Source organism: Primulina eburnea, chromosome 13 (genome assembly GCF_022965805.1).
Source record: "Primulina eburnea isolate SZY01 chromosome 13, ASM2296580v1, whole genome shotgun sequence".
Classification (NCBI taxonomy): domain Eukaryota; kingdom Viridiplantae; phylum Streptophyta; class Magnoliopsida; order Lamiales; family Gesneriaceae; genus Primulina; species Primulina eburnea.
The window spans coordinates 17503018-17522802 of NC_133113.1; the positions used below are offsets into that span (position 1 = coordinate 17503018).

At 35.5% G+C, this 19785-nt stretch overlaps 2 protein-coding genes across 2 annotated transcripts; both read right to left on the reverse strand.

The window, feature by feature from the left end:
• Positions 1-54: 54 nt before the first annotated feature.
• LOC140808848 (long chain acyl-CoA synthetase 6, peroxisomal-like) lies at positions 55-9652 on the reverse strand. Its single transcript, XM_073166149.1, has 23 exons — positions 9306-9652; positions 7993-8053; positions 7812-7889; positions 7512-7583; positions 7339-7420; positions 6235-6340; positions 6078-6154; positions 5626-5670; positions 5448-5534; positions 4664-4753; positions 4453-4532; positions 4282-4375; positions 3497-3585; positions 3320-3408; positions 2826-2955; positions 2613-2731; positions 2288-2411; positions 2111-2197; positions 1746-1849; positions 1589-1674; positions 912-998; positions 320-406; positions 55-167 (listed from the first exon to the last, which is right to left on the reverse strand). Exons 1-23 carry the CDS (start codon positions 9421-9423, stop codon positions 69-71), a joined length of 2091 nt encoding a protein of 696 aa, XP_073022250.1. The 5' UTR covers positions 9424-9652; the 3' UTR covers positions 55-68.
• Positions 9653-13380: 3728 nt separating this feature from the next.
• LOC140810325 (uncharacterized) lies at positions 13381-17997 on the reverse strand. Its single transcript, XM_073168201.1, has 7 exons — positions 17598-17997; positions 16845-17399; positions 16437-16751; positions 15469-15968; positions 14045-14097; positions 13762-13922; positions 13381-13451 (listed from the first exon to the last, which is right to left on the reverse strand). Exons 1-7 carry the CDS (start codon positions 17995-17997, stop codon positions 13381-13383), a joined length of 2055 nt encoding a protein of 684 aa, XP_073024302.1.
• Between the last annotated feature and the right edge of the window lie 1788 nt (positions 17998-19785).

The window sequence follows — 19785 nt, forward strand, 5'->3', positions numbered from 1 at the left end:
TCGTCTTCAACTGTAACCATTTCTCAAAAATTCAAGAAAGTATCTGTTGGTTGATAAGAGACTCCTTGTCATAGCATCGGCTGTTGTGTTGGATCAGATGTGGGAAGCTCCTTGTACATCTTAGATAATGCTTCAGCGAAGTAGGCCTTTGCCTGAGGCCTCTTGATCTGAGTTTCCAAACAAATAGTGTCAAAAAATATATGCGGTTTTTAATGCAAAATGAGTATTTAAAATAAGAATTTATAGAACTTTGTAGCAATCTCAACCTCGGAAATTTATTTACATTCGAGGTTTAAAATTTTCAAGCAAAATTGAATACCTTGAAGGTAGGTGTTAACAGGCCATTCTCCACCGTGAACGGCTCCAGAACCAATGTCACAGCTTTTGCGAATTCGAAACCTCTCAACTGCACAACAATGCAAAAAATAAATATTGAATCAAATGTAATCGTATAGTCCAACCTAGAACTATTTGTTTCCAAGTCACAGGTTCACATTGGGGGTGGGAATATATATATATATATCTCTATATATATATATATATATATATAATCGTATAGTCCAAACCAGAACTATTTGTTTCCAAGTCACAGGTTCACATTGGGGGTGGGAATATATATATATATATATATATACACGAATTTGTTACCCTGTGTGCAGGGTATCATGAGCACCGCCATTGGTCAGCCTTTTTAAAAAAAACAAAACAAAAAATTTTGTGTGGTTGTGGGCGTGCCACGTAGACAGGCGCCCACAGGTGTGCAGAAAAAGAGTGTGCAGGGTACCATTGCTCATATATATATATATATATATATATATATATATATATATATATATTTGATTCAGATCACTGCCTTCAAACCAAATATTTTTGAAAAATTTTAAAGTTAAATCTCCGTGAAATTAGATTACCTGAGCTTCTTTTCCAGCAGCATCCATTTCAGCGAGAACCGCTGCCTTTGCTCTTGGATTGGTACACAGCTCCCCCAAATTATCATACTGTGATACATGCAAGTTCAACAAGCATGACATATATAAGATAGAATCCTCTTAATGAGAGAATGAACAAAACGAACAAGTGTGGATTTGTTATTTTTATTTTTACACCGACTTTGAGTTCCCTAAATGGATTCCATCGCTTCGCAGTGAGATCAAGGATTTAGTGAAGTGAAGAGAGAATCAAATCAAAGACTATGAGATCAACTATCATTACAAAAGGAAATGAAGTGCATACATAATTAACCATTTCTCATGATGACAATAGTCCAAGCCGAAACCCTCGTGTTTTCTTTCGAAAAGACAACAAAATCAACATTTTCCATGTCTCAGTTTCTTATATTGGAGGAAGATCCAATTATAAAAGAATATCATAATTTTTTTTATGTCCGTTTCCTTAGAAGATTGTTAGGATTGTTTTTCCTCTGTCGCAGATAGAGTACAGTAAATATTTTGTATAAATAGCTGTGTAAATAAGAGAGATTTCATATATGAGAAATGAACAAGAAAATGCAGCTTCACACACGTGAGATGATAATATCAGTGCTACCGTAATTGTCTGCCCACGGAACAAGTAGAAGGGTATAAATTACCTTGATACCTTCTGATACAGCCCAATCCTTTAATGACTCGGGCTCCACGCTGACAACAGCAACTAAACAGGAGTTCAAGCTATCACCTATAAACATGATACTTTCAATAAAAATAAATGATTTGAGAGTTTTATGAAGGAGATAAAAATGAGCGTACCATATACGAAGCACTGGGCAACAAATTTACATTTTGCATAGACATTCTCAATTTTCTCTGGAGCTATGTACTCACCCTGGGCCAACTTAAAAATGTTTTTTTTCCTGTTTAACAGCGAAAAGTAAATATTTGCACCTCTACCTAAACCAGACTAGAAAAAGAACGCTTTCAGACTAAATCAGTTCAAGCAATCTTGAACAAAAACGTAGTTAAAGAAAAAACCAATATCTTTATTTTCAAACCTCATTGAGAGTCCTTATCCGAACAGCAACATTTAAAGGTCAATAAAAAGATGATAAAAACGCCCAACTAACTGCATTGTTTGGGCAAGGACAGGGATGTCTTAAAGTAATGGTAAAACTTACCTATCAATGATTCTTAGGCGACCTCCAGGTAGCCATAATCCAATATCTCCAGTGTGCAGCCAGCCTTCATCGTCTAATACCTCTCTCCTGTTATTCATCATATTAAAAAAAGCAACTATGATTTGAATTGAAACTTCAATCTGGGAACATGAAACTCTAAGTTAGAAAGGTAAGTACGTCTGAAGTTCATCCTTGAAATAGCCTTGGAAAACAATGGGTCCTCTAACACAGATCTCCCCACGAGGATGAGGCCGATCCTCAGAAGTGTAATTCATCTCAGGAACATCCACTAGCTTTACCTCTGCAAAGAATAAGAAATCAATTTGAAATAACCATCATACCATTCAAGGAAAAATCCTAAGACATACTGCATATTCTTAAGCTCTCTAATATTCACTCTATTCCAAGAGTTTTCAAGGGTGAGGAAATTAAAAATTCCTACACATTAAAAATTCTGCAGCATCACAGTGTTGAAATTTGCATGGATAATTTGGTTGCTTACCACATGCAGGATTGGGAGAACCAACATGACCAGTCAAGTTGTCTCCCTCCTGCATAGAACTTATGACACAGGAAGTCTCAGTCATGCCATAACCTTCAATTACTTGACAGCCAAAACATCTGCAGATAGGTGCTTTATGGTAAGAGAGTCACTAAAAATGACTGGAACTGGTCATATTAGTCACTCAAAGGCAGAATGTGATAATAAACTTACACCCTTAAAAACTCCATCACATCAGGAGATAACGGTGAAGCACCTGAGGTCATGTAACGAACTCGACCTCCAAGTTTGTCCTTTATTTTGTTGAATACCAACCTATCCCACATTGGTGATGGTTTTCGACCTAAAATGCACTGAATATTGTAAACATATGCAGAAACAACATAAAACTTATTTTATGAGGAAATAAATCAACTCAAGCCAAATCCTGCGCTACATAATTTGCTGTTAAAAACAACAACAGGGGAATTAATAGGTAGAGTACAAAGAGAACTTAAACAATATAGATCTTAGAACAGAAGCCCTAATCCTAATTATCATAGCACTGATAATTGCTGAAAAAGAAAAACACACAGAATGTACACAAAACTTATAGTGGCTCTTTTGATGTGAGAGATATCCCACGACTAAAATTTTCATTATGATGAAACCAGAGATTTCAAAAAAGAACTGTACAAACAAATATACCAAGTTGCACTAGGTCATACCATTTATCAAGGCCTGCCTTTTGGAATTGTATGCTGCATTAAATAACTTCTCTTTCAGGGCACCAGAAGTTTTTACAGCACCAGTTATCCTGCAATAGGACACCACAAAAGAAAATCATACTAGAGTTCTAATGAAGGGTTTCAAGCAATCATTAAATGGACATAATCAGTTGATACCCAGCATAAATTCTGTTGTATAGACGAGGAACACTTGAAAATATTGTGGGTCTTAGAGCAGCTAGATCATCCATCAACTTCAGGTTATCCTGCAGTTTGTAGCAAATTTCATACACATGGCACTCATACGGCATATCAATTCAAATTTTCGAACAAAGAAATCACTTTACAGTGGGAAAACTTTTTCAATTAACAGCCAAAAGCTGAAATTGCTATTCCTATCCAATTTTTAGGCTATTGGCTTAATGCTCGTAACCTGAACATAATTTTCACGGCTCAGTGACTAGTGAGTCCCTACTTAGCCACTCTGTAGGTATAAGCACTCGAAAACAGATTCCACTTATAATTGATTTTCTGAGTCGCTGGGTGTTGATCAATTTTATGCATAATTTAAGTCCACAGTGAAAAGTATAACTAAGTACTAAATTACTAAACACAGATAAGTTCTTTCCTCACGTTTGTACGAGAGTAAAGATAGATGCCTCAGCTAGTCAATTTTCTAAACAACCACACACTTAATAACCCAGTTCTTCTACAACATAACTATCTTTTGTTCCATGATCATATATCAGGAAAATTATCTAAGGTGGAGAGAAAGCAAGAGGAGGGAGGGTGAGAAGCTATGGAAGAAGATTATTTTCAAGCATCAAGTTTCAGAAGTATGTTTTCCTTATTCATGTCATACTGGTATGCATGTGAAATGAACCATAACAGAGCCAGGAATACCCTCAAGTGTATAAACAGATCCCTGGAAGAAAAAGATCTGCCATGTATGAATCACATACCCCCTGGTAGAAGCCAACGGCAACACCGTAGTACGCACCCATGATTTGATTAGCTCGCTCATAGATGTGCGCCAGGGGAAGATAAGATATGTAACTATCCAAAGAGTAACAAGTTATTCCACTGTTAAAAGGGCAATAGAAATAATACATGTAATACAAGACAAAACTCACATATCTGAAGAATAAAATTTGACTGAATGTGTCATTCCAGCAATACTTGCTATCAAATTTCTATGTGATAATACAACTCCCTGTGCAAAGTAAAATAAAATAAAAAAGATGGGAAAACAAGAAAAAGTGGTATCACATTGTAATAACCACCTATTGTTCAAGTAGGATGATTCAGCTGTCTATATCTAAAAACTAATATTGACAACTGCACCTTTGGCGTCCCAGTAGTACCACTTGTATAGCATATAGTAGCTGTGTCTTCAGGCTTGGGAGGACAAAATGGATGCATATTACCGCGGCCCTAACAAGTACAAAACTAACAGTATTTACATATCGATCTTTCAATCACCGGGCAATTGTTTTCCAAGAGAAAAATATCCAATTCGGAGAAAGCGGATCACTAATTTACTACATGGAAAACATAATAGAAACTTAAGGAAAGAAGAAATCTCGTCAAGAGTTCTTGCATATAGAAGTGGGGAGGAAGCCACAAATATCTTCTTATTCCATTATGTGTCTCATTTAAAAATAAAATGGTGTTATCATGTTCATGTGTCTGTAGAGTCTGGTAACAAGCTGCTCAAGTAAAATATCAAGGAACAATGAACGTTTCTTGTGTTTCTTTTACTGAAATTTGCATTCCATTCATCAGAAAGATTCACAAAAGAAGCATACATCCATTTTCTCTTCTCATCAGACAGACAGAATTTATTAGCTTGGATGAGACGAGTTAAACTGGGTAGGTTAGAAGGTAAGACATAATTCAAGGGAAAGGTATTAATCCTCGTAATGAACATGTGTTATTTCAGTACTTGTGGCTGATATTTCATGTTATCAATGTAATTTGACATGTATATACCAATTTTTGCGAGCAAAAAAATTGACTAGTATCTCTAGTACAGGCCCCAAAACACACGCCCGTCAAATGAAATCACAAGTCTTAATGCACAGTCTCCAAAAAGGAAAGCATGCCACTGCAAAGAAATTACAATTACCTGACCGAGTAACCTGGAATATGATATAATCGTAACCCCTGACGCGGAGGGTAGAGCTGGAAGATGTTCATCTATACCTCCCACTACCTAAATTTAAGAAACATTCAGACAGATTAAAAGAAATAGCGCTATGTTTTTTTATTACAAAATTGAAGTCAGACGGGATTCATAAGCATACCACTATAACATGCAAAGATGGAATCTCTGACAGGAACGTAAGAAGCTGCAAAATTTAGACAAATAAGTTAAAAAAAATTCCAGAACTTTAATTATTAACTTCAATGAAGAACTACAATACAAATAGTGCTTCTTTCTCTCAGTTCAAGGTAATATAAATGGTGCAATAGAAAGAACAGCTATGACGATCATGCCATCGAAATCCAATTATACACCTCCACATACTGATACTACGGTCTGATATTTTATTTTCAGTTTTTTCAGTTTACTAGGAGGAACGAGAAATGTACAAGCGATTTCAAAACTAGACTGTCACCATCTCCATGCCTTGTGTTGTGGATTAAAGTTCAGCAAAAGCTACCATAAGTGTGAGTGTTCCAGAAGTCATTTGATGGATCGTCACATGCTACCAGAGATGAGCAACCAAAAATTACAGGGAAGAAAAGGACTCACCGTGTTCAAGGTATTGGGAACACAAAAAATTGCACGTATGTCGGCATGATTGACTATATACTTAACAGCATCAGGACCTGCAAACCAACCAAACTGTCACGAGTTTAATAAAGGTGAGTAGACTAAAGAAGAATGAATCAAGTGCAAACTTACGCACCAAGGGTGTCATATAAAGGAACTGATATATATGAATATGATGAGCAGGCATGATCCACAATGAGCCACTCTGGTCTGTTGATAAAATAAAGTCCAATACAAGCTCCCTACTCCGAGAAAAATTCAAGTTACTTCAGAGTCTCATGATTCTGTATGATATTTCACTGATGGTGCATGATAACTCAAAATATTTGATACACATTCAAATATCCATATCAAAGAGGAAAGGTGCCATTTGTTAGTTTTAACAGATGTTCCAAAACAAGTCCAGTGCTACAAGTCCATGGACAGATAATCAAAAAGAGAATAATAATTCATTTACTTTTTTTGATACTGTATCAACAAAGTTATTAAAAGTTATTGGAGGGAGAGATAATTGTCAAACCCCAGGGCCGCTGCAGCACCATATAATTCAAGCCATAACTGTCACAACAAATAGAAGAGAAAAAACTTTTGTCTTCGGATTTATTCAGCTCAACATTGAGTTTTTAATGAAGCTTTATTTTAATTATAAAGCCCTTGAGTTCTCAAAGCAATTGACAGGCATTGCACTATCATAATTTCAATTTTCGCTCTCTATACTATGCGTTTTCATCACCAATTTTTATCCCTTCGATTCATCTTACCATACGAGACAAGAACCGTAAATCTGTATCATTTAAGTGTCATTACAAAATTATGAGTTGCAAAAGTTCCGATATTGTAATGAAGAATAACTACAACATGAAAGGTAATATATGGTGTTAATCCATGAGAAAAATGATACGATACGAGACAAGTAGCATATAGCGTTGATCCATAGTGCAAGGGCATTTTTTCCCATGATTGTGCATCATCTACTAGTAATTAGTCTTTACGTTCATGAGCAGGAAATAGTGAAGAAACTTATCAAGCGACTTACGAGTTTGGTAATCAGAGGCTTTGTTAACAACAAAGTACGCTATATGACAGAGTAATTGCTTGATTGGTAAATCCCATCTTTCATTTTTTTTAAAGGAGAATTTCATGTCATGACATGGAAAAACATTTAAATCAAATCATACTTGTTGAACACACTGACTGCCAAGATTGACATATAAAATGGGAAAAGAAAACCATAACATACCGATTGTAATCCGTGATGGCGGAGACCAGAGCCTATTGCTGATCGAGCAGTGCCTACCTCTCCATATGTCATCCACTTGTAGCTTCACATGATGAGGATAATAAACAATATTTAGGTTTGTTTAGTTTAATTCTTTCCGACTCGAGAAGATAAGATTTCATGGATAAACTTACTCTCCAATAGTTCCATCTATTCGAATACGAGTTCCCAAGTATTTGTGGTCTTGGAAATTGTCAACTGCATGCCTGGAAGTACATAACCTTACATGGGAACTATACGAGTCTATAACAGTTTATTGAAAAGCAGATTCTCCAACAGATATGGAAGCATTAGAATATTGATAGTTATAAAAAGAATAACGGGGCCTAAAAACACATTCGCGTAATAGCTACAAATAGAATTCATTAGAAAATAAATATCAAACACAAGGATCAACACCAGAATGGTAAATGACAAACAGCAAGAATTCTCACTGAAAATTATCATGCAATGTGCCGATCTGAGGATGATAAGGGTATCTTTCAACAAGCTTCAATGGAGAGATTGTGGACCTTCCATGAGACAAGCATTACAAAGAAAAGGTCAAAATGCATACTTCCACGAGACAAACAATAGAAGAATATTAAATAGTTTAAGTTTAAGAAATTAGAGCACCTATAGACATTCCATTTCCCCGTCCTCAGTTTCTCAGGAAGAACCACACTATATCTTTGACCTACACATGTTAAAAAAATTTACTTTCCAAATTAAACTGATATATATTTGGATATCCCTACCTCAAAAGGACCGAAGGACAAGAATCAAATCAATTATGAGCATGTCTCTCCATGCATAAGCACGTTGGCCTCAAAAAGAGGAGGGCTCAGCGAAAAAAGTGGGTCTTTTGAAGTAATATTAAATGTCAGAAAATCCCACAAATTCCAAACCAGTAAAGTTCTTTTTTGGAGAATGATTGATATTATTGTTCAGTTTCACATGATACAAGGAAGGTTGTGGCACAGAGTCAAGTCTAGATTTCAGAAAATCCAATCTTCCAGAAAACTTAAATCTGGAAATTACGTTAAAAACTGATCAAAACCAGTTCTATTGGGCTGGCATTGTCTGTAATCTGATTTCTAAGAAATCGTTAAAGAATACTCCTGTCATGCAATGGCCTACAGCCAAATGGCCCAGATCATCTATTATGAAAAGGAAATGTTGTTCAATTTAAAAATAAAAGCGGTGAACAGAATAATTTTGCACAATATAAAAGATATTATGGAAAAAAGAAACAAATTGCCATCACAAAATCTGACACATATATGATTGAAGATATTGGATTGTCTAATAATGACGTGTTGTCCAAGCTATTAGCTTTGGCAGAAGGTACAAAGGTCACAAAAAATAGCGGGGCTCATTGGTACCAAGAACTCCTATCTTTTCTTAAAAGAAACGGGATATTCAGATAACCAGGAAATAATACATGCCACCGAATTTCACCTATCAGTGGCGGAACAACTCCTAAAGAATCATAAAAGTAAGATTCAATAAACTGTAATGTCTCGCAACGGCAGAAGAAAGAGAACAAAGCAACCCCCAACCAGTCCCCCACAAGGAAAGTTGGGGCTCTGCTGAAGCTAGAAATCGAAGGGATGCATTCACTTGTCCTATAAAGTCGAAATCAGTGGTCCATCAATGTTCAAAATGCAATCTTCCACGCGAAGTTGTACATCTTGATTCCCATAAGCGTAGACGGTTGACCAGAACCACTATTGATATTAGCAACTAAAATGCTCCGTTACAAAAAAAAAGGTTAAAAAGCGGAACAATTTTCACCCAAAAAACACAAATGCTAATGCGCGCTCAAACAATAGGGACCCATGCTAAAAAGCAGCCATACAAAAAGACAACACAACATTCAACTCCCAAAAAAACCGAAAACTGAAAGATTGATAAAGAACTCTTCCGTAAACACAAAATGATCATACCATGACAGAATTCAGCTGCAGTGGGGTTCGCAGAAAACCGTGCCAATGAATCATCATCTTCAGAGGATATGAGATGCCCTTGGATCAATCTCAGCCGCCGCTCAGCCCTCGATTCCATTGAACTATAATTCAATCAATAACCCGTTTGGAAAAACCAAAAAAGAAAACGATGGATCGAAAATCTAAGTCGCAGATTGAAAAAATGCGAATGTGGAAATGGTGTCTTTGTGTGATATAAATATATATTTCTGAAAATAACAAGATAAATTAGGCACGCTTTTCAAAGATGATGAAAATGTGGTGTGCGCGTGCACATTATATAGTAAGAGATAAGTTTCAGTAAGAGCCGGGTAAGACTAGTCGCCGGTGCCGTGCCGTACTAGTCTCCACGGGTTCTCTATTCTGTTTTCTCTTTTATATACCGACAATTGGACTTGCGTATGAGCAAATTATAGGTTAACATAAAACTTTGACCAACATGTAGCCATGATATCAATCCGAAATCTTTTTAAATTCGGCTTACTTTAATCCGGAACTAATATATTTGTTACGAGTTGAATCGAATTCAACACCAATAGTGAATCGAATTCGATTCAAAATGGATCCAATACCATTTTAATCGAGTCTGTTTGAATCCGATACCATAATTAGTTCAGGATCGATTTTGTAACTTAATTTTGTGAGCTACTTAGAAAGTAGTCCATAACTTATTTTAAGCCCATTATGATTAAGCCAGGCTTGTATTGTCATATATATATATATATATATATATATATATATATATATATATATATATATATATATATATATATATTGTGCTTGTTATTTGACTAAAGGAAGAACTTTTTGTTTGAAATTTATCCTTGAATTTGGGGTCTCCAAGACATGATTCTTATCTCAATTTTGGTCCTTGTGACCAATCACGAACTTTTCAAGGTAAATCCACGTGGTGTTCGAATCAGGATACCTTTGGTTCTTGTCTCGATTATAGGCAATGGTTCAATGTAAGTTTATGAATAGTTTTGTTTCATGCTTCATCGTAGTGATGGGTCGAGATTTCATGTGTCGAAGTTTTTGTCTAAATTATAGACAATGGGTTAAGGCAGAATCATATATCGAGGTTCTTCATTGGATAAGCAACATGTAGAAGTCTTTATCCAAATATAGTGTTCTTGCTGTTTTTATTTTTGTTTTAGTGTCTTATATTAAATAATAGTTTTCATTAATTCAGCATCTTGCTTGATTTTTAACTCCTAGTAAAAAAAAAAAAAAAAACTCCTAGTAAACAATATTTTAAATATTATTCCTGTGTTTCGTTGTTTTGAGTCTTATCAGACATCACGATGTCGCCAGAAGGTCGTATGATTTGGTATCTGTAATGCCCGATATTTTTAATTGTTAATTCGAAATTATTGATTTATGAATTGTTGCGATTAGAAGGACCACGCCGAGATAAGAATTGGGAAGATATGATATGTGCGAGGGAAAAACATCTCGCGCATGTGCGAGGGAAAAACATCTCAGGCGTGCAGATGCGCGAGACAGGAAGAGAACCTCGCGCATATGCGCGAGACAGGGCGCGCATATGCGCGAGCATGGCAGAGGACCTCGCACATATGCTTGAAGACCGGGCGCGCATATGCGCGAGTACTTGAAGTGTGATGCGCAGAGACCAGTAGGTCTCGCGCATATGCGCCAGTTAAGGTCGCGCATATGCGTGAGACGTGCAGACTAAAGAATAAGCCACATGGCTTTGCCATGCATGTAATATATAGCAAGTTCCTTATTTCTTCATAGTTAGCAGAAAGAAGAACCGAGAAGCTCCGTGAAATCCTTACGCTTTTACACTTCTTAGAATTTGATTCACGCAAGATCCGTCTGTCCGATTTTGAATCCGAGTTCAGTACCGTACTCATCTCGACAAGAGCTTCAACAAGATGTAAGTTTTATTCAATTCCTGCATGGTTTGAAATTAAGAAGTTGGAGAAATCAATTATGATTAATATATGGTGTCCTTGAGATATTAGACAGCATATAATCGAAATTGGATTGAAGAACGGATACCGTATGGAATTGTTATGATTTTCAGATTTGATTTGATTGATATTATACCGATTTGAGAGTATCAGGTTGTGTTATTGATTGATTATACGTTATTGAGATTGGTATATACTGATGTTGTATTGCCGGTATATCGAGATTGTGATGTTATGCCGTTGAAACAGAATTAGATTAAATTCTGATTATATCTGGTATTGATTGGGATATACGTTGATATTGTATTCCTCGAATATGTCATTCCAGATTTGGTATTGAAGACTTTGAAGACAGATCAAAGCTAGAACCCGACAAAACAAAGGTATAAATCAATATTAAACCGGGAGATACGACTCGTGTTAGATTTGACTTGAGTTTCCCAAAACCACATACTTGCTTCGTACTGTTTTAATACCTTTGTATTACTTGATTGTGCATGCTTGTTCTATTGATTTATAGAAAAACAGAGAATAGAAGATAGATATCGAGAAAGAGTAATGGGCAGATGTGCCTAGTCTTCGACAGATGTACCAAGACATTGGATGTTCGATTTATATCGATGTGCTAGGAGTAGATCGACTCCTATTGCAGATAGTCGATATTTGATATATATCGATGTGCTTAGGAGTAGATCGACTCCTATTGCAAATATTCGATATTTGATATATATCGATGTGCTTAGGAATAGATCGACTCCTATTGCAGATAGTCGATATTTGATTTATATCGTTGTGCTTAGGATTAGACCGACTCCTATTGCAGATATTTGATATTCAGTATATATCGATGTGCTTAGGAGTAGATCGACTCCTATTGCAGATATTCGATATAATGTGCCAACGTCCGGGATCCTTAGACTAGATCAGAGTCGAGTCAGAGATTTAGAGTTATCGAGTTTGATTTACAGTTTATCTTGATTTATGTTTCACAGACTGTGATACGTTTTATTTGATAACTGTTTATACTTTCTTATATGTTTTTATATGAAATGCATGTATACTTGGTTTATACTGGGAATTATATTCTCACCGGAGTTATCCGGCTGTTGTTGTGTCTGTATGTGTTCATGACAACAGGTGGGACATGATCAGGGTCGAGAAGAGGATGAGAGATCAAGATTAGCGTGGAGATCCGGACCCAGAAGTAGAATAGGTTTCAACACTTGATGTATAGTGATTGAACCCTAGTTTGACATTAATGTATTTGTACAAGACTTGTACTTTTACTTTTAATGTTTATATTAGATTGATTATAATATGTTCCGCGCTTGTATATTTAAAAAAAAAATTTAGACTCATTTTATTTAATTGACCCAATTATTCTATAAGACAATTAAGAAATGAATTAGCATCCGGTCCCCACAATATCAGAGCATTGATTTTATAAAAATAAAACGTTTTGTTGAGTCATCATTTCTTTTTGTGTCTTTATTTAATCGAGTTTTCATTTTGTCGATGTAAGGAATTGTTGTATAGGAAATCAATTGAGACATTATAATGTGTGTATCAGAAGTTAGTGTTGTGTCTGGTGTTGTCAACACTGTACACAACACGGCAGCGGAAATTAATTATTTAACACACAAATATAACTTTAATAAATTAACACCAGATTTAAATTATGCACAAGTACGAATACTTGTGCGGTGCCTCATGGCAAAAAATTCACTAGAAAAATTATGTAAATCGTTTACACCAAAAACAACAATACTAGTGAGAAAACAAAACCAAATTCCTTGACACTCCAAGGAATTAAAAATGCATCAAAACAAACCAATAAAAACTAGATGCATAAAATAAAAAGCGTGTTGCTTAAAACCAAACGACGACACTTTTCGATCAACACTCTGCGTCAGTGTTGTTCTTGAGTGTTGGCAACACGGTATAACAGTGAATCAATCACACAAAAACGCCTCAACAAAATATAGGTTCGGCTTTTGTATTTTTCTTCTATGTATGCGCTCTTCTGCTGACCTCACGAAAGAGTCACAGCAAAGGACTCACATGAAAAGCTTCAACTCTCCAACTCTCTCCTCAAAACTCTACTGCGGCCGTCCATCCTCTATGTATATATATCCAATGCTTGACCTAGAAACACTTCCATAAAAGAGTCCTAAAAAATATGGAAACAAGATTTCATCAGATATAAAACTCTTTTAAACAAAGATAAAATATATTGGAGATAAAAATCATATTAAAACAAATCATATAATATCTATACATATATCAATCAAGATCTTATCATATAGAAATTAGTAAACCAATATATTATCATTTACAAATAAATCAAGCAAGATTTGATAATCTAGAAATAAATCAAATAAAATCTTTTTAGTCTAGAAAGGCAAAATCTTAAATTGATATTATCAATTTAACAAAATAATAAAGGAATAAAATATTCCTTTCAATCTCCCCCTTTTTGCCTTTCTGGACAAAACATCCAAAAATGATAATCTTGGTAAGCATCACCGTCATTAAGCTCCCCCTGTCTTCTCCCCCTGAGTCAAGGTTTGTCTCCCCCTGAATTAAACATGTAAGAGCACTGATGTTGTTGACAGTGTTGTCAACACCATCATTAGAACAACTGAAAACATAAAAAATAAGAGCAACCCAAAAACAACATTACAGACAGAGAATAAGTATTCATTCAATCTCAGCAACTCCAGATGCTTCAGCATCATTGTTTTGCATTTTTGGTCCTCATACTCTCTCCTTTTGGCCAGAATGTTAGCCAACTTCCAAAAGCAGATTATACTCAGCTATGTGTAGAACGTGAGAGAAAATTATAAAGATATATCAGGAGTTAAGCACAGAAAAAAAAAACCACAAAGAAATCACGAGAGTAAGAAAGATTGTGAGGGTAAATGAGAACAAGCAAGAGTAATTATCAGGCATTTAACAACAACAAAACATATTTACTCTTAGAAAAGAAAATCGATTCAATCCTTCAGCTCCAGAGAATTTGCACGGTGAAGGTAATATGTTCGAAATTTACCCGAAACACTAATTACGGTTCTATCCCAAAAACAAATAGAAAAATTGATTCAAACTCGTGTTACGACGATTTCAAAAGAATATCATATGAAAACCCACGTCGATTATAACCCACTGACACAAGTAGTCACATAAATTCAAAATGTAGGTAATCAAGGTTTTCATCAACCGTCATGAGTCAATACTGATATGTCACTGCACATGATGAATTCACGAAACAAAAATCAATATGCATGTCCTAAATATGCCTCCAATATGATGAGATATCGAAATGTCAGACAGTGTATAAATTGTGTTGTGTCTGAACTTGGTGTTGGCAACACCTCCAGGCAACACCACTGAGTTTTATTCAAACTTCCATAAAATTCTTTTGAATCAGAAATGGTAGCTCCCACACTAGAAGAACGGTCTTCAAAGGACTCCCCTAGGTAGCTTTTTCCATTACTTTTTACTTAGAAGTGGTAGCTCCCACACTAGAAGAACGGTCTTCAATGGACTCCTCTAGTAGCTTTTTCCATTTTCTTCTAAACAATTTTTTTTTATTTACCTCTTTTCTGTTTTTCTCCTTTTGCTCACATTTTCCAAGTCATTTTTTCACTTTAGACAAGATCACGATTTTCATGAATGTCCTCAACTACTCAATGCCTTGGATTTGAGCAAAAACTATTTCTCAACATACGATTGGAAGTATGAACACTCAGAGGGTACCTTTCAGAAATTTGCCTTCACTGTTCAGTCATTACACAAATAAATAGGATGATTATGCAGTATGCCTAACATCCTAAAAATAGTCATGCACAAACGGATGTTGTCTCTGGTGTTGGCAACACCATGGACAACACTGAACAAATGTTTAAAGTACACACATGCTGAGAGATTTCCGAAGATTGGAAAATCTCTCAAAATCCAAAGGTTTCGTGAATATATCAGTCAGTTGATTCTCAGTCCTAACAAATTCCAGTCGAATTATGCCTTTTTCAACCAAATCTCGAATAAAGTGACGTCTTATATCTATGTGTTTTGTTCGAGTGTGTTGAATAGGATTCTTAGAAATGTCTATAACACTTGAGTTGACACAATGTACCATCATTATTATTGTTGGGTTCAATTTGAGACACAAAACACGAGTGACTTACCTGGGAAAACGTGGAGCTCATGCATATTAAACCAATCATTTTGCAGTAGTCCATCTTTTCTTTGTTTCTTGTTTGCACACCATCATGTAATTCACCAATGATTTGTGATGATGGATGATTCTTCTGAATCTTGCTGGGAATTTCTCTTTCACAATTGATCACCACATCATCATTATCATCGTTATCATTATCCATGGTTTCTGGTTGGTTCAGAGGCGGTGTTGTGCTTGGTGTTGCTTCACTGGTCTCAACACCAGACTCAACACTATTTCTGGTCAGTGCCTCACTTATATCCAGCAATTCTTCTACATCAGCCTCCGGTGTTTTAACTGTCAGATATGTAAGATCATCAAAAACAACGTTAATTGATTCCATTGTAGTCCTAGTTCTCAGATTAAATACACGATAAGCACGACCATTTGTAGAGTATCCAAGAAAAAGACATTTATCACTTTTTGAATCAAATTTAGCTAGATGATCTCTATCATTCAACACATAACCTACAGATCCAAAAATATGAAAATATTTAAGGTTTGGTTTTCTTCCCATTATAATCTCATATGAGGTCATTGTAGAACCACTCCTTAAATAAACACGGTTGGAAATGTGACATGCCGTATTTAAAGCTTCGGCCCAAAAACATTTTGACACATTCTTAGAACTAAGCATGACCCGAGTCATTTCTAGGAGGGTTCGATTTTTCCTTTCAGCTATGCCGATTTTTTGAGGGGTCTTCGGAGATGAATAATCATGAGTGATACCTTTCTTATGGCACAAAGAAATAAAATGAGAATTTTCAAACTCCTCACCATGATCGGTTCTTATTTTAACCACCCTCATATCATACAGATTTTTTATCCTAGCATGCAACTTCTTAAAAGCATCAAATGTATCTGATTTTTCTCTAAGAAAACTTACCCAAGTAAAATGAGAAAAATCATCAACACAAACAAACGAATATTTCTTACCACCCAAACTCTCAACATCCATTGGACCCAGTATATCCATATGCAAAAGTTCAAGGCATTGTGTTGTCCCAAAATGTTGCAACACCGGGTGCGCAACACGGGTTTGTTTACTTTTCTTGCATGGACCACAGACATACACAACACCTAAATTTAAATTGGGCATACCTCTCACATCATCAAACTTACACAGATTCTTCAAGGTATTGATACTCACGTGTCCCAGTTTTTGATGCCATATGTCTAAATCACTCACCTTGGCACTTCGGCAATCATCACCTTCTCCCAATTGATAGCAATTTTCAGCAGAACGAGTACCTGACATTACACAAACATTGGCATCATTAAAAACTTCACAATTATTTTTATTGAACTTAACATGTAAATCATCATCACAAAGTTGACTTATGCTTATTAAGTTTGAGTTAAGTCCTTCAACATGTAGAACATTGTGAAGTTCAGGAAGCCCATCAACGTTCAGGGTTCCTTTGCCTACAATTCTTCCTTTGGAACCACCACCATAGGTTACACGCCCACTTTTTATTTCAACATAATCCGTGAAGTGTTCTTTAGATCCGGTCATGTGGCGTGAGCACCCACTGTCGAAGTACCATACACCTGCAATGTTAGTTTTTAAAGAAGTATAAATGATATTGCATCGAATAACAGTTTTAGGTACCCAAACTTTCCTTGTGGAAGATTTCTTGACTGCGGTGTTGCGCCTGGTGTTGGATAACACGGTGGGCAACACCCGATTTGATTTCCAATTCAGGTAATCGTCTCTTAGTTTGTAGCAGAAGGGTCTGATGTGCCCAGGCTTATAGCAGTAGTGGCAGATAAAATGTCGCTTTCTTTGCTTTGGTTTGGAAGTTGACACTGGTTTCTTGATTTGTGATATCTTCACTGGAGGATCAACTTTCAAAGGAGAGGAAGAAGCTCTATTTTGTTTCGGCCTTTGTTCCGATGCTAGCTTTGAGATTGGCAGATTCTCCATAGGAGGTTTCACCATTAAAGGGACAGAATTGTCTTTAATTCCCTTTACAAACACAGTTGATTTTGATCCGGAGTTGGAAGATTCACCATGTTCATATGCGCTTTCAACATATCCAAGACCAGTTCTGTTGTCCTTTCCCATAGTTAGCATTGAGTCAAGTTTTGACGAACTTGAGTTGAATTTTGCAAGAGTCTTTGAGGCCTTCTCAAGCTCATCCTTGACTTTACACAGTTCAAGATCCTTTTTACTCAATACGACTTCGAGTCGAGACAAATTGCCTTTTAACTCAACATTTTCTTTTGAAAGAATTGAATTTGTCTCGTTTCTTTTAAGCCAATCATCATACAACTCTTCATACATAGCCTGCACACTTTCAAAGGTGAGTTCATCAGAATCAGTATCCTGGATTTCATGATTACCTGAGTCATTGTGAGATTTAGCATTGAGACACAAGGATTTTGAAGTGGTGTTGCGGCCTGGTGTTGCAACACCAGCGGCAACACCGTGCGGGTTGACTTGTAGCCAGCATTTTTCCTTCAAAACAGCAGTGTTCTTGGATAATATGTCCATCGGGATTCTGGTAAATTTCGTGAAAAAAAAAACAACAACAATAAACCAGAATCAATCACTTAGTGTATCAAGCGTTGGCTCTGATACCACTTGTAAGGAATTGTTATACATGAAATCAATTGAGACATTATAATGTGTGTATCAGAAGTTAGTGTTGTGTCCGGTGTTGTCAACACTGTACACAACACGACAACGAAAATTAATTATTTAACACACAAATATAACTTTAATAAATTAACACCTGATTTAAATTATACACAAGTACGAATACTTGTGCGGTGCCTCATGACAAAAAATTCACTAGAAAAATTATGTAAATCGTTTACACCAAAAACAACAATACTAGTGAGAAAACAAAACCAAATTCCTTGACACTCCAAGGAATTAAAAATGAATCAAAACAAACCAATAAAAACTATATGCATAAAATAAAAAGCGTGTTGCTTAAAACCAAACGACGACACTCTTCGATCAACACTCTGCGTCAGTGTTGTTGTTGAGTGTTGACAACGCGGTATAACAGTGAATCAATCACACAAAAACGCCTCAACAAAATATAGGTTCGGCTTTTGTATTTTTCTTCTATATATGCGCTTTTCTGCCGACTTCACGAAAGAGTCACAGTAAAGGACTCACACGAAAAGCTTCAACTCTCCAACTCTCTCCTCAAAACTCTACTGCGGCCGTCCATCCTCTATGTATATATATCCAATGCTTGACCTAGAAACACTTCCATAAAAGAGTCCTAAAAAATATGGAAACAAGATTTCATTAGATATAAAATTCTTTTAAACAAAGATAAAATATCTTGGAGATAAAAATCATATTAAAACAAATCATATAATATCTATACATATATCAATCAAGATCTTATCATATAGATATTAGTAAACCAATATATTATCATTTACAAATAAATCAAACAAGATTTGATAATCTAGAAATAAATCAAATAAAATCTTTTTAGTCTAGAAAGGCAAAATCTTAAATTGATATTATCAATTTAACAAAATAATAAAGGAATAAAATATTCCTTTCAGTCGATATTATTATTTCGTTAGTTTGTTTTAATCTAAAAGTCGGAAAAAATGAAAATTCATCAAAAAATGTGGTATTTTTCAAGTGTGAAAATATTTGATTTTGAAGAGTTTTGAATAAGAAAATCTCTATCATATATCTTATTTACCTAAAATAGGATTCATGATTGATTTTACTTTCTAAAGTTTTCAAAGAAAGAGGAAATGATGTGAGATTCATGCACGACCTTCGAAAAGCAAATGACTTAAAAAAATGGATCCACTAAGAGCTTTCAAGAGCGACTGAAGTAAGAATGAGCTGCACAAATTTGACAAGTCTCATGGATTGAGCCAAGCCATATCATGGATTGTTAGAGAAATAAAAATCCAAAAAGGTTTTGATTCTCGTTCCTAGTTTTGGTTTCTTTATTTTTGTAATAAATTGTTAGTGGATCGATTTTACTGTGGATTACATATTAGCAAGCTTTTTCTTATTTTATATTTTAAATTTTCTTAACTTAATTTTGTGGGCTATTTAGAAAGTAGAATATAGCTTATTTTAAGCCCATTATGGTTAGGTTAGGCTTGTATTGTCATGTATAAACCTTGTTCTTGTTATTTTAGAAAAAGAAGACCATTTTGATTGAAATTCAATATTAAATTGAATGGCTCCAAGAGTCATACGGGATTTTCATCTCAATTTCGGTCCTTGTGACCAATCATGAACTTGTCATGGTAAATCATTGTGGCATCCGAATCTGGATACCTTTGG